Source organism: Cydia splendana, chromosome 2 (assembly GCF_910591565.1).
Source record: "Cydia splendana chromosome 2, ilCydSple1.2, whole genome shotgun sequence".
Classification (NCBI taxonomy): domain Eukaryota; kingdom Metazoa; phylum Arthropoda; class Insecta; order Lepidoptera; family Tortricidae; genus Cydia; species Cydia splendana.
Genome location: NC_085961.1, coordinates 31,346,463 through 31,362,290, shown reverse-complemented (window position 1 = coordinate 31,362,290; position 15,828 = coordinate 31,346,463). Strand labels below are relative to the sequence as shown.

General features: G+C 41.3%; 1 protein-coding gene across 2 annotated transcripts in view; it reads left to right on the top strand.

Moving 5' to 3' along the window:
• LOC134806156 (uncharacterized) overlaps positions 1-15,828 on the top strand; it is a 31,607-nt gene extending 15,779 nt beyond the window's left edge. For both annotated transcript variants that reach the window (XM_063779443.1, XM_063779442.1), the window contains 4 exons: positions 7,741-7,839; positions 9,185-9,333; positions 9,421-9,594; positions 15,008-15,828. In XM_063779443.1, the coding sequence (XP_063635513.1) occupies positions 7,741-7,839; positions 9,185-9,333; positions 9,421-9,594; positions 15,008-15,161 (576 nt within the window). In that variant the 3' untranslated portion in view covers positions 15,162-15,828. The remainder of the gene's footprint in view (positions 1-7,740; positions 7,840-9,184; positions 9,334-9,420; positions 9,595-15,007) is intronic.

Genomic DNA, 15,828 nt, shown 5'->3' with positions numbered 1-15,828 from the left:
CATGCATGCAAAATTTCAGCTCAATCAAATTTAACTTGCAAGATTTGATTACATAGTTATGTACATACAGGTCGACCTAATAAAAGCTTGTTAAAAACGGCATTTTTGTGACTGACTGACTTATAGATCAAAAGTATCAAAACCTAACCAACTTCCAGATGACCTAGAAGCTTGAAATTTGGCATCAAGGTAGAGTATTAGGTGTATATGTATAGAGGGAAAAATCTGAAAATTAAACAACGACTAAAAATTATTGATAATACTATGGAAAAAAAACATATACCTACCTATTGATAATTATTAGATTAATTTAGACCTACAAAATGAAAAACCTAACCCACTTCCAGATGATCTAGAAACTTGATATTTGGCATAAAGGCTATTAGACGTATACAAAGGAAAAAATCGGAAAACTGTTTTTTTTTTAACTATTGACCGCGTATTAGCGATGGTTTCCTTTTCAGCTTGGGCAAAACTGCTTTCATGATGAATACTAGTAATTTCTGTACAAAAAGTCTCAAGTAGTAGGTCTGTTTGTATCACATCTCAGTTTCTGTACATTGTGTACAGTCAGCAGCAAAAGTTGCTAAGCGGGCGAGGTGTTCAAAAATACCTTGACACGCTCTTATTCTCTTAAGGCGATATGATTCGACTCATCAACGAATCTGAGGGGTTGAGGTGCGCGGCAAACCGTGAAGCCCCGCCCGCGCGTCCCGCGACCCGCTCGCCGAGATCGTGAGCGCGGACGGTAAACATAGCAGACGGGTCACAGTATAATGATCTTATGATGGCAGTATTTTAACTAGACCGGGAAATGGTCACGTTTTAGAGTTTTTATTGTATATGTACGTATGTATTTTTTGCATTACGTATTTCTGATCATTTCATGTAGAATTATTATTTTTATATAGACATGTGTACTTATTATTGATCAGTAAAGAACGTTTCAATTTCATGGCAGCGTGTTCGAGTTAAAGTACCTAAAGGAAAGTAACAATTTTAAAGGAGACGGTCAATTAAGGGTTCTATTTATAAAGGTTATTAACCTTAATCAATAATTTTACTTTACAGATTCCTTTAACTCAATAACGCTGCCGTGAAATTAAAACGTTGTTACTGATCAGTAGTACTTATTTATAAGCTCTTAAAACAAAAAAAAAACAGGTTCAAAGTAAATTTCTGATAACTTTTTGTCAGTGCAAGCCTTATGGTTTCTTCTTGGCAACATTTTACATGAAAATGTTTTTGGTGGGTCTCATTATCACAATTTCCAATACTTTTGTTGCCTAACTTAATAAATTATTGTTTACAATACCTATCGACTTTATACCTACTTTAATGATCACACAATTTTAACGAAACAATGTTTTCAAGAAAATAATTCAATTAAGTGCGAGTCAAACTCGCGCACCGATGGTACCTACATTTTATTAAGTACATTATATATATATTTTTTAATTAAGTTGTAACTGACTCATCATCATCATCTCAGCCATAAGACGTCCACTGCTGAACATAGGCCTTCCCCTTGGACCTCCATTCCGGTCGGAAGCGACCCGCATCCAGCGTCTTCCGACGGCCTTAACAAGGTCGTCAGTCCATCTTGTGGGTGGACGTCCTACGCTGCGCTTGCTAGTCCGTGGTCTCCACTCGCGCACTTTTCGACACCATCGGCCATCTTCTCTGCGCGCAATGTGGCCTGCCCATATATATATATATATATAACATTTTCAAGAAGTCGGGTCGCTTGTGGTGAAAAAAAAATGTATGGAGAACAGAGTGGCCGACTTTCTTAAAAATAGTTTATCTAATACTGATTCTAAAATGGTATCACACATGCTATTTACATTTCTACAAATAAAGATATGGCCTAGATGGTGTTTAAAGTGAAGTATGGTGCTAACTAGTAAAAAAGACAAAAGTGCGATTATCTCGAAAACCACGAAACTTTTACTAGACCTATAAGTGCATTTTCTGGACCAGCCTAACCTGCCCTGTCGATGGTTAGAAGGTTGTCCATTAATTACTGGACATCCTGTATAGAGATGTAACTAACCCAAATCGATAGTCACAGCAAGCGATTACGATTGGATGGCACGTAGACTGAGGTATCGAATTGTGACGTATAATGAATTTTTATTTGCGATTTAAATCAAGCTAGAATTATATGGTTTTCGCGCAAGGCATTTAATACACCGACCGAGTAGGTCGCACCCATCGTCAAAATCTAAACTAACTGGGGATCTATTTTCAAGTTTATTTATGTTATTTCTGTGTCAAATTTGTTGTCTGTTAGGTGACGATAAATATATCCATATTTACAGTTGATTATCCACCTTTTCCTTATTTTTATTAAAAGAAAAATGAAAAATTCATATCGATTTACTTAGACGACTACCGATTCATAAAGGTGGTGTCCGGCTAGCCCTAAATTAAAAGAAAGACGTAGAACGTAAACGTTCGTAGTGCAATTGTTTTCCTTTGTGATTTCGATGTGCGAGACATTTTACGTTGTATTGCTGTTGTGAGTGACAGATGTCAAATAACGCAAATAAATATGCACACAGTATATGTCGGTGACTTTAGTTCGTCTACGGATCTCCTCATTTCTGATTTGATCACGCAGAGAAACTCCGAGCATAGCCCCCTCCATAGCTCGTTGAGCGACTTTGAATTCTCAGATGAGGCCGATAGTGAAAGACCACGTAACTGACTGAATAACACAAAATATTAAAAAAAATTGTCTTATACCCGCCTTATTTTGAACACCCCGTATTCCGCACCCTTCACAAATAATCTGATTTAGTAAAGTTTACTAAATGTTTTTTTTTTATGATCTTGATCGCGTAATAATGTGTAAAACCCAAAATAGCGTCTTAAAACGTATTAGATTTTTTATAATGTGATCTTATTAAGCATTTATATGAGAAGAGCGACAAAATATTACGATAGTTATTTATAAATTTTTTTTCGTTTTCAATAAAGAAGGAAGTTTGAGAAAATTTTGTTAATTAACAATTGCCTAAATAACTTTAAGATAAATTTCTACAAGTAGTACATTTGTTGACATGTTTTAAATACACCATAATTTTTTTTTAATTTTCAATGAATATTTAATACCTTTAAAATTATATTGAATGTTACGTAATCGCTTTTTCACGCCGAAAATGAGGCGTGGAGGACTGTGTTCAGCGTTGAATAAAAAGTATAAATAATGGAGATACAGTCCTGCAAGTATATAATGTTGTATTGGAAATATCCTCCTCTTTAATAATATGAACTAGATTTTGCCCTGTGCGCGGGGCCCGAGGGCCCCGCGGTACGCGTGTTGTTTGCTGTTGGTGCTGTTGTTGACGTGTTGTTGTTGCTGTTGTTTGTGCTGTTGTAACTATTAACCTAACCCACTTTTCTGGTAGCAGTCCGTTTCTGTAGGGTTCGCAGTTCTAACCTAACCTAACCCACTTTTCTGGTAGCAGTCCGTTCCTGTGAGGGTCGCAGTTCTAACCTAACCTAACCCACTTTTCTGGTAGCAGTCCGTTTCTGTGAGGGTCGCATTTCTAACCTAACCTAACCCACTTTTCTGGTAGCAGTCTGTTCCTGTGAGGGTCGCAGTTCTAACCTAACCTAACCCACATTGTTGGTAGCAGTCCATTCCTGCTGTTGTTATTGTTGTGTAGTAGTTTGTTTTCCAAAGGGAGAAATAAATAAAGTTATACTTTTGATAGAAAGAAAAGATCCGCATGCGAGAACTTCATTCCCGCAGCTCGGCCTTCGGCCTCGCGTGCTTGGGAAATCGTACCTTTTCCTATTGGGTCGTGTTTCAGCTCCAACTTCCTCCTCACGTGTGACGCTTCGGGCCTTCGGCCCAACGCGGAGCTCGGCCTTCGGCCTTCGCGAGCCTTGACGCTTCGCCGTCGGGCCTTCGGCCCGCCGGCTCCGCTTATCAAGAAAGTTGACTTTGTAGGACGTTTGGAGGAACTGCATTCACGCAGCTCGGCCTTCGGCCTCGCGTTTTGTGAGTCGGGGTGGAGGCTCCGGGCCTTCGACCATCCACTGGGGTCGGCCTTTGGCCTCCCTGCCTGAAGCTCGCCCTTCGGGCTCGCTTAACACACTTTTTGTATAGGATTTTGCTTTGTTCGTCATTCCCGCAGCTCGGCCTTCGGCCTTGCCCAAAATTACTGGGGGTGGAGCATGCTTGGACATTCGAGATAAAGCTCCGGGCCTGACGGCCCTCCGCGGGGTCGGCCTTCGGCCTCCCAGCCTGAAGCTCGCCCTTCGGGCTCGCCTAACCTACTTGGAAATTTGAATTTGGCCCGTGTCCGCCGCCATTTTGGATTTTTCCAAAATTTTTTTTTCACATGGTAATTTTGGGCCCCCAAGCTCGCCGCATGTCAAATCTCAGCGCGCTCGGACCAACTTGAAAAAAATTTAAAAAAAAGTCGGCCTGTTTGAAAATTTTTAAATGCAGTTTGTTTTGTCTTGGGGCCCTCTATGACATTTGGTCGAGCACCCCCCACCCATCTCGCACCGTTTAAAAGTTGCCATACAAAATTAAAATGACCATTATTTCCGCCATCTTAGATTTTTTCCAAAAAATTTTTTTTTCATAGGAATCTAGAGGCCTCTATCTTTCGCCATGCCAAATCTCAGCGCGCTCGGACCAACTTGAAAAAAATAAAAAATAGAGTCGGCCATTTTGAAAATTTTTAAATGCAGTTTGTTTTGTCTTGGGGCCCTCTATGACATTTGGTCGAGCACCCCCCACCCATCTCGCACCGTAATATGAATACTTTTTGAGATATTGGGGAAATTAAAGATCTCTACTTTTTCCCCCTTTTTTTGCTTATAACTTTTGATATTTTGTGTGTGCTACTACACGCTTCGAATGCATTTTTCTAGGCATTATGACGAATCTAATGAGGTATCACACGTATTTTTAGGAGTATTATCTCTATTTTTCACCGTGTTCAGTTTCTCGAACAAGACTAATACAACCAAGCGCAAGATGAACTGCCTGTAGGCACCTTGAACTCTCAATTATATTTAATTCATGTCGACCGTGGTCAAATATTAAAATTAGTGATATGTATTTAAGTAGTTCTTAAATAATTGTATTGCGATATGCCTATTAGGGTAATTTTTTTCAATTATTTCAATTTGACGTTTTATATTTATTTAAATTTATGATTATGATGATGAATTTGCACGCTTGACGGGCGTGGCGCGTTGCATGCGATCCAAAGCCGGGCGCCTTCGGCACCCTCATACTAAAAGCGTAACACTATACATATATTGTAACATCCCCATACTGTATCAATCCAAATAAATAATTTCTGATTTTCAAAGGAGTCAAAGAGCACGAAGGAATATAATCATTTTGCAGATCGGACGTAGGTATATCAGTAAAGGTGAAATACTGTAAATATATCATACTTACATACTCACAATTATATTATCTAGGAATATAATATTATTTAAGAACCTACATTGAAATTGGTTGCTGACCTAGTGAAAATACTGAAATATTTTAACTGTTGATGTAGGAAAGCTAGGCGCTTTCAAGCACCTCGTAAAGTATTAGATGCTTCTGTTATCAGAAAGTGTGTTTTTATAGCACTTAGTGACTTTTTCTTACGTTTCATATGCTTTGTTTCCCATTGTTTGTAAATGGTAAAATCACGTGACCGCGCGGAACATACTGACGCAGGTCCGTCCTCTACAAGCGCTGCCGCGCGACTGAAGAGGGCGTAAGTGCGTTCGCGAGTGATGGCGGTTGCGGATTTAGTAGGTATTGAAACATAGAAATTATTTTAATGATGTTACCGAGACAAAGTGATCCAAATCATCTAGATTATCTTATTACCTATACATTTATGTAAAAAACAAGTCAAAAAAGTTTGTATTGTAGCTCTGAGATTGATTTATTGTTAAAAAAAGGCGTAACTTTGGAATTTTTTTCTATCGAGCAAAGTTTATCTAATCATGTTTTTGAGATCCAAAACATATCTGCCAGATCCTTAAGTATAAGATATATTTTTTTCACAATTTTAAAACATTGTTTCTTATATTTCCGATGGATTCAAAAAACTGGTTCGCTTAGCTCGTACGGGAAAAGCACGCCTTATCAAGATCATTTTGAACACCACGCCCGCTTAGCAACTTCTGCTGCTGACTGTACAACATATGTAATATGTTTATTATGACTGTTTGTGTTCTAAAAAAAAAAAAAGTAATGATATCCCAACAAAAACATAAATATGAAATGAGAGCCAAGTTTCAATAGGTAGTGTAGCGAAACGCTACTGGCCGTTTGTAAAAAAATAAAATGCATATTTGCGATTATTTTAATTCAAATTTTGATGGAATGTTCGAGAAAGAAAACTTTGAATTTGTTTTTTGGCAGATGGTTTGTGGATTTCGTGTCAAAAAGTCGTTGGTGATCCGGGCTGTTTCTTAAACTAGATTTGCAGCGTTCAACGTTTAACCAGTTTGATAATTAATACGAAGTGTCGAAAGTGTGCGTTAATCGACGAGAGGAAAGGCTCCTCGTAGACAACTGGCCACCTAAGCCGTGCGTGAGTCGGCGTCCGGAGAGGAGTGGCTCCTAGTAAACTGCTGGCCACCAAAGCCGTGCGTAGGTCGGCGCTAAGCACTGGTGGAGTGAAGAAACCTCATCGTTATCGTCCGGTCTGCTGCCATACGCGCTCGCCAGGAAGCGAGTGGCTTACCTCGTCGGCCTGCTTGAAGACACCATCTTGTGCGCCATCTGTGCTGTACAAGTAAATTTCCTACCGGCTGCCGGCACCCTTGCGTGTGCCTCCCATCTTGTGCGCCATCTGTGCTGTACAAGTAAATTTCCTACCGGCTGCCGGCACCCTTGCGTGTGCCTCCCATCTTGTGCGCCATCTGTGCTGTACAAGTCAATTTCCTACCGGCTGCCGGCACCCTTGCGTGTGCCTCCCATCTTGTGCGCCATCTGTGCTGTACAAGTAAATTTCCTACCGGCTGCCGGCACCCTTGCGTTTGCCTCCACATTTGTCCCATTTACCTTTTTCCCCCTGTACTTCAAGACCGAAATACTTAAAAATTTTAGCGTTAGTTTTCCAATTCTAATTTTTATAACCACCTAATTATTTGTTTTGTATTTTTGTGCCATATTTTTTGTTCCGCCATTTGTTAATATCTGTGATCCGCATACCTCTTCTTCTTCTTCTTCTTCTTCTTACAAATCCTCAAAATTCAAAAAGCCTCGTTTGAAGGGCGGTATAAACAAGCGGCTCAAAATTTAGGTATCATTCGCCAACTTGTCAACCATCATCGTCCATAATATTCGCCACATTAATATTTATTTTTCCTTTCCAGCTAAATTCTTAGCCGTATTCCTTTTTTTACCTTTCATGTTTACCACCTATGCGGAACGCAGACAATTAGTTTAAAACGATCAGAATAGTGTTTTTAGTGAAATTTGTGAATAATATTTTTTTATACAGGGTGTTACCGGAAATTGATTTTTTAAATAAAAAGTTTTCAAATTATACGTGTTCAGTGAATTATATATTGATTTACTGCAGTGGGTACTTAGGTACCTACTTATTAAGAATATTGTGTCGTTCTTGACTCGCCGATAAAAGATTTGCGATCTACTCGTATATGGGTGCCAAGTTCTGTGCTGTGTAGGAAATCCTGAAATTATAAAGGATTTGTCTTGGCTAGTTTTTACGTAGGTTAATATGAACGCAGGTGACGGCGCAGGTGGAGTCTCCGCGCACGCGCCTGGCGCGCACCGCGTGCGCCGCGCTGGCCGCGCTGCTCAGCCACACCGGCTACACCAAGAGACCGGTGAGTTACTGTACCATCGCAAGTAGAGCCCATAAACTAGTAGTCAGTCGTAATTCTGTCTAAAATTCTTCTAGAACGCGATTTTCGCTCAAGTCTTCGAGCAACACGGAAGGGAGGCGGCATTCGCACTATTTCCCCTCTGCCTAGGTACAAGATCAACTGATCTAGCGCGGGTAATAAAACTAGTTGCGCTCGGATTTTACACTAGACCGAATCCAGACGCGCGCGTGAACACAGCAGCAGAAAAAACCGGGCAAGTGCGAGTCGGACTCGCGCACGAAGGGTTCCGTACCATAATGAAAAAAAAACGGGAAAAAAATGCAAAAAAAAAAACGGTCACCCATCCAAGTACTGACCACGCCCGACGTTGCTTAACTTTGGTCAAAAATCACGTTTGTTGTATGGGAGCCCCATTTAAATCTTTATTTTATTCTGTTTTTAGTATTTTGTTGTTATAGCGGCAACAGAAATACATCATCTGTGAAAATTTCAACTGTCTAGCTATCACGGTTCGTGAGATACAGCCTGGTGACAGACAGACGTACGGACGGATGGACGGACGGACGGACGGACGGACAGCGAAGTCTTAGTAATAGGGTCCCGTTTTACCTTTTGGGTAGGGGACATCAAATTTACAAAAAGAAGATGTTACATTTCACATGTAATATTTTTTTTACATATCATACGTTTAATTACATTTAAACACAATTATTATAATTTAGTCTCATGTAATTGTTGGATTTATCGATTTTGCTCGCCCAGTACAAATTGCGGATCGGTCGAGCGACAAATCCGACTTCTCATCTTTCAGAATACAATAAAAATTCTTCGACGAAAATGTGTTAGTGTGCGTGTTGTGACACTTGTGACTCGTCCGTACACAAAAAGAGATCGAGGTTTGCAAGATTTGTCTTTGACGTGTGCCATTTTCTATGTATTTGTGTCGTCATTACAGATTGGATTTTGTATGTAAGTGTATGAGAAGTGCGACTGTGTGCACCTTTCCCCCCGCAAAAAATGGCAGAAAGATTCGTACGGTAAGATAACGCTTGGGCCCCTCCCTTCCGACGTGTCGGAAGCCGGTGTTGCTCGAAGGCTCAAGTAATCTCGGATAACACTACACCTTATAAAACAAAGTCCCCCGCCGCGTCTGTCTGTTTGTGTGTATGTATATTCGCGATAAATTCAAAAACATAGAGCGATTCTTGAGGAAGTGATTATTAAAAAATAAAACACCAGAATCGGTTGAAAATTGCGATCTGTAGAGGAGAACATCCCGACATACGCCTAACGCTTTTCGGTCAATAAAAAGCGATAGTTACATCAGTTCGAATGTTGTGCGCAGGACTTCGACGAGGCGTTGGCGGCGCTGCTGGGCAAGACGGGCAGCATGGCGTCGGCGCTGCGCCGCGCCGCCAACCTCGCGCTGGACCAGATAGTCGCCGCCGCCGCCACCGCGCCCGCGGTCACCTCGCTCTGCCTCTACGGTGCCGAGTGAGTGTTAATCATCAACGTGTTTCAGTACCTACCTGTTTGGAGGAAGTGTGGAGGCTACTAGTTGTTGTATTTGGTTGTCGTCAGTCACAAGAGCGGGCTGGTGCGGTGCGCGGCGGCGCGGCTGCTGGTGGTAGCGGCGGCGCTGGCGGCGGGCGGGCGCGGCCTGCTGCGCGCGCGGCCGCGCTCCGCCGCCGACGCGCGCCGGCTGGTGCTGCGCTCGCTGGCGGCGCTGCTCGACGATCGCAACCAGGACACCAGGTCGGTCGGTGCGCTTCTTTGCTAATAAACGAGAAAAATAATGCACTATAATCTGGGCCTTAAACTGTGTATCATTTCAGTTAGCTCTGAGTAGGCATTAAGAGTCCGCATCAAGCTCGGTTCTCCATACAGACGGTTAAGTATATAGGTAAAAAAATAAAAAAGTTCGCGAATTTAAACTGTTGTGAGACATACTAACATTGAATAATTTTACGGTTTAGACTCACTTGTTTTTAGTCACTCGCGCGACATGTTTCGGAGAGCCTAGGTCTCCTTTCTCAAGAATTGAAATTAGGGCGCCGCCCAATCGGGATAGCGGCTGGGCTGTACCGCCAGCATGGAAGCCTGTGATTCATCAACAGAATACCAGTTAGTGTTGTGACAGTGTAGTGGACATAGTGAGTTCGTGCTGTGGATCGCTACAAGTGTTAGGTGACCCAAGCCCAAACACACCATTATGCCCGCCTACAATGACAGCGGAAGACCTCCCCCAACCTGTTTACTCGGCGCGCGCGCAGCGTGCGACGCGGCGAGCTGCAGTACGCGATACACGGCCGTCGTGAACGCTGCTCGCACTGTCAGTGCTTGAGAAAGGAGACCTAGGCTCTCCGAAACATGTCGCGCGAGTGACTAAAAACAAGTGAGTCTACACTGTAAAATTATTCAATAAAAAAGTTATTAATACAAAACTTGTTATTGCTCTACATATATGTTGAAGCGGTTAGTTTTAAGCGGTGGTGGCCGAGTGGATATTACGTCCGACTTTTCATCCGGTTCAAATCCTGGCTCGTACCAATGAGTTTTTCGGGACTTACTTAATGTAGGTAAGTAATATCACTTGATATTTACCACTAGCTTTTCGGTGAAGGAAAACATCGTGAGGAAACCTGCATACATCTGCGAAGAAATTCAAAAGGTGTATTTGAAGACCCCAATCGGCATTGGGCTAGCGTGGGGACTATAGCCCAAGCCCTCTCGAGCATAAGGGGAGGCCTATGCCTAGCAGTAGGACGTATATAGGCTGAATTATTGTTTGTACTCCATTTCGGGTTTCACGGGCCTATAAATCCCGGTCTTTTGATAGGCTTGCGTGGGGATATAGATCCAACACGTAGAGGCCCCTTGGAGAGCTTTAATGTCATGTAGAATTATTGTTATTATTATATTTTGTTTTTTTTTTATAAGCTGGAACTATACCTACATATAAAGCAAAGACATATGTAACTTCGTATAAGACGAATAAAGTCTAAGGAAAAAACGTGCCTCGGAATTCAAGTAAAAGTCATTCTCGAATAGATGTCGCACACACCTTTGGCCTATGGTCGGCTAGATGGCGTGACGACACCGTTTCATATTTAACAATTTTAACACATAGATATCAGTGAATGAACATGGATCAAAATGATATAAAAATAATAAAATAATTTATCCATATATATACATTTTTTGATAACTTTATACGTTTTCATTTTGAGTTTTAGTCGTGTGTCGATAGATGGCAGTAAATTTACAGTGACTACAAAATTTACAATGACAGGACCCCTCTATACTATCTATTCTTTTTGATATAAAGTAAATAATGTAAATTATTTACAGGCGTAGATAAAAATAAAATAAAATAATAATAAATCTTTATTTCCAAAAATACAAATTACAGAGTGAGGCAGAGGTCTCCGCACTAGGCTTCGCCTGTATCGCGGGGTACCAGGAATACATTAAACAACAGAATTAATATTTGTATCTCCTTAGATATCACGGGCCTATAAATCCCGGTCTTTTGATAGGCTTGCGTGGGGATATAGATCCAACACGTAGAGGCCCTTTGGAGAGCTTTAATGTCATGTAGAACGCCTGCTGGAACCCGTTCACAGGCGCAACAATAGACACCCATGAACCGGTCTCAGCAGGCATTGGGACTATTGTAGAAAAAGTGAACAGTAGACCGGTCTATGGATTGATGTTTGGGTGGACAATGAGATTGGGCTATTGTAAAAGAGGTCCGGACACCTGCCATAACAATGTTAACACCGTCATCGAGGCAGGCGGTGACTCGCCGCTGACTAGATGGGCCCCTGAAACTGCCGTCGTAAAGACGACCAGGCGGCTTAGCACGGTCGCGTTTTTATCCCTTGTCACCATGCCTGTCACTTTCTAACAAGTACGTAAGTGCGAAAGGGACGCGCATAGTGATAGACGATAAAAATGGAACCGTGCTGCGCCCACAGGAGCAACATCGGTGTGAGCGGCTCAGGGGTGTCGAGAGGTGTGCGCCGCTTTCTACCCATGCAGTGGCTGTTACCAGCCACTGTGCCAACTTAAACAACAGAATTATTGTTACAAACATAAAGTCCAGCTTATGGCAAAATAAACTTATTATAACTAACAATCATATCAACACAATAAGGTTGATAAAGGTATAGTACTTATATATAACATTAATAAGCTAAAGTACATTATCTAACATAGCTTCTGTCTCGGCATAACTAAGAGAACTTAGGAATTTAAATAGTAGTTTTTTTGCTTCTATAGTGGTGCTAGATCTAAGGTTACACGACTGTTTAAGAATGGAATTGTAAGTTGTGACTCTAATGCGATCTCCAAAACGTTTTCCAAAGGCGGAACGTACTTCGGGAATTGGTAGATTGAAAATGCGTTTTTAGGGTTCCGTACCCAAAGGGTAAAACGGGACCCTATTACTAAGACTTCGCTGTCCGTCCGTCCGTCCATCCGTCTGTCACCAGGCTGTATCTCACGAACCGTGATAGCTAGACAGTTGAAATTTTCACAGATGATGTATTTCTGTTGCCGCTATAACAACAAATACTAAAAACAGAATAAAATAAAGAGTTAAATGGGGCTCCCATACAACAAACGTGATTTTTGACCAAAGTTAAGCAACGTCGGGAGTGGTCAGTATTTGGATGGGTGACCGTTTTTTTTTTGCTTTTTTTTTGTTTTTTTTTTTTGCATTATGGTACGGAACCCTTCGTGCGCGAGTCCGACTCGCACTTGCCCGGTTTTTATTTAACTAAGATATTATATGAGGGCAATGTTTTAGAGGTTTTGTGTGTGTATAAACAGATTTTGTGTAAGAATAGCTGTCGGACGGTTAAAACTTGAGCTTGGGCGTAAAGATCAGAGGTTGGAAACCGATAGGATTTTTTGAGCATCACCTTTATTAGTACAGAGCGTTGGGCCCTTTCGATTTCCAACATACAAGTCTTTGCTGCACTGCCCCAAACTGAAATACAGTAACTGATCACAGACTGACAAAGCGCAATGTAAATCATTTTTAATAGTGATTCATCTGCAGAATTACGGAGTTTTTTGAATATATATATTGACTTTCTAATTCTTCCGGAGAGATTATGAATATGGTGTTTAAAGTTCAGCTTATCGTCAACTAATAGACCAAGATATTTTATAACATTAGTTTTCTCAATAGAATTACAGTTGCAGGCACGGGCGTAGGGTTTGGGGGTTCAAACCCCCCCCCGAAAAGTTCAGAATATTAACATTCATAGAATTAAAATAAGAACAGGCGTGCGGCATATTTCATTGATTACTAACTATATTACCTATAGTATACGGTGGTTTGGATTTTGGATTTCTCCGCGTTCGTCGATTATCGGATCGCATCAATTACTTTCTAAGATATGATAAAGGTGACATTCGGGTGGCGACTGAAGCAGCATTATTCTGTTGCAATGTTACTGCTGCAGCACTGTCAATTTTCGTGATAAAATGATGTGTCTGATTTCCATACTAAAAGTAAAAATGTAAAACTGTCTATCAAATTGCATTTTGTATATCGATAAATGTTCGCGCTCGCTTCGCTCGCGTTTTCAATTACTTTCTAAGATATGACAAAGGTGACATTCGGGTGGCGACTGCAGCAGCATTACTCTGTTGCTACGTTACTGCTGCAGCACTGTCAATTTTCGTGATAAAATGATGTGACTGATTTACATACTAAAAGTAAAAATGTACAACTGTCTATCAAATTGCGTTTTTTATATCGAAAAATTTTCGCGCTCGCTTCGCTCGCGTTTTCAATGACTTTCTAAGATATGACAAAGGTGACTTTCGGATGGCGACTGCAGCAGCATTACTCTGTTGCTACGTTACTGCTGCAGCACTGTCAATTTTCGTGATAAAATTATGTGACTGATTTCCATACTAAAAAGTAAAAATGTACAACTGTCTATCAAATTGCGTTTTTATATCGAAAAATTTTCGCGCTCGCTCCGCTCGCGTTTTCAATTACATTCTAAGATATGGCGACTACAGCAGCATTAGGTACTCTGTTGCAAAGTTACTGCTACGGCACTGTAAATTTTCGTGATATGCTGTCAATATGACTGATTTCCATTCTCAGCTGTAATGCGGCAATGAACGTCACTCAATTTACCAAAAAATTCAATGTAATCTTGATGACCCTAGGGAGAGGGGTCACCATGGTCTAGAAATGCTTAGGGCATCAAAATATCTTAATCGTTCTTAGTCGTTTGCGGAGTCAAACGATTTGGGACTCGCATTTTATACACATTTCCATGCCTTCCCGAAAAAATCGAATCATTCGCGAAAGTCTCGCAACGCATTGAGGTAACAAACGGCACGCGCTCTTCCTAAGGAGTCTGAAGAAGACCACGTGAGTGGCGCTCTAGCCAGGCAGGCCGCTTCGCTTTCGCTCGCGTGCGTATACCTTACTGTATCGTCCGATATACACCTACTCTGTCGTTAAAATCACGTGTAAAATTATAATAAGGGCGAAAAAAACTATTGATTTTGGAGTGTAGTTTTATTTAGTGGTACCTAAAATATTTTATCTGGTCTACTGTCCTCTAGCATATCCATCTGTCAACTTTACTTCAAGTTCCGCCTCCAAGGGAGAGGGAGAGAAATTAAGATTAGAAATTAGCCGCTTACTGACACAGACAGAATTCCACGCGGGCGGAACCGCGGGCACAGCTAGTCTCTAATATTTTTCTTGTGTAAGGGTTATTTTATGTACTTTTAGTCGTTTTATTTTCTTGAATCCCAATCCCCTCCCCCCCCGATACTAAAACCTGGCTACGCCCGTGGTTGCAGGGGTTTAAGGGGAAGTCAGTACAAGAGGAAAGATGGTTGTGACGAGGCGGTTTTGTGAAAACATGTCATTGTATGTGCAAAGTTTCATTACAATCCAACCCATACCATTAGTTTTAAAATGAGAACTCCGTTGGACTCCCGTCTTATCATGGCTCGGCGTATTTGGGTGTATTTTTCTAGGGCAAAGTGTGTCCAGACCAGACTAACCCAGCATTTTATTTCGTTAGGCCATTTTGTTGGTGCATGTAATCGTAGCATAACTTTTTAGTCCTGACTCTGACCATGACAAATGATGATGTTTGGATGTTTATGCATGTGGCAGAAAGTACGCAGAGCGGCTGTACACGCTGCTGCGGCCGCTGCCGAACTTCGAGGCGTTCTTCCTGGCGGACGTGGACGCGCGCGCCGCCTGCCGGCTCATGAAGAAGCTGGACCCGCTGCTGGCCACCGCGCCGCTGCCGCCGCCGCGCCGGTGACCGATGGACCCACGCAATACAACACAACTATGTCATTATTGTTACTCAATATCGGCCTTCGGTGCATGTTGTGGTAGTTCAGTGTTTTCGTCGATAAAGTTGATAACGGTGATAAATTTAGTTGTGTTTTGAGCAATAGGACAATAATAAAACAATTATACTGATATCGCAATAGGTTTTGTTATGGATTTATTGTTGGTATAGTCAGCCAAGAAAGTAGTTTACCACTTTTCGACTCTATCATCTGATTGATAGAGTCGAAAAGTGGTAAACCACTTTCTTGGCTGACCGTACCTAAACTTTATACTATTCGTTGGCTATCTACAGTACCTATCTACTTGCATTCATTTTCATCTCGACGATGAATTAGCGGATGTTTGTGAAATGTGAACATCTTAATAGTACAGCGCTAATGTACACTGAATGTCTAATGTAAGGATTTATTGATGTTCCAGTGCATTCAGGGCTAGCGGTCTTAAGGGGACACGGAGATACGTACCTAACACATTGTTGAATAAATATTGTTACTTAAGTAGGTACCTAACTATATAACAATAACGCCACAGGTTTTTTGTAAGTCGTGTCGTGTAGATTTCATGTTTATGTAAGTTTGAGTGTATATTTCATGTTGGTGTAAAATCATGAATAAAGGATTTAAATGGATGGA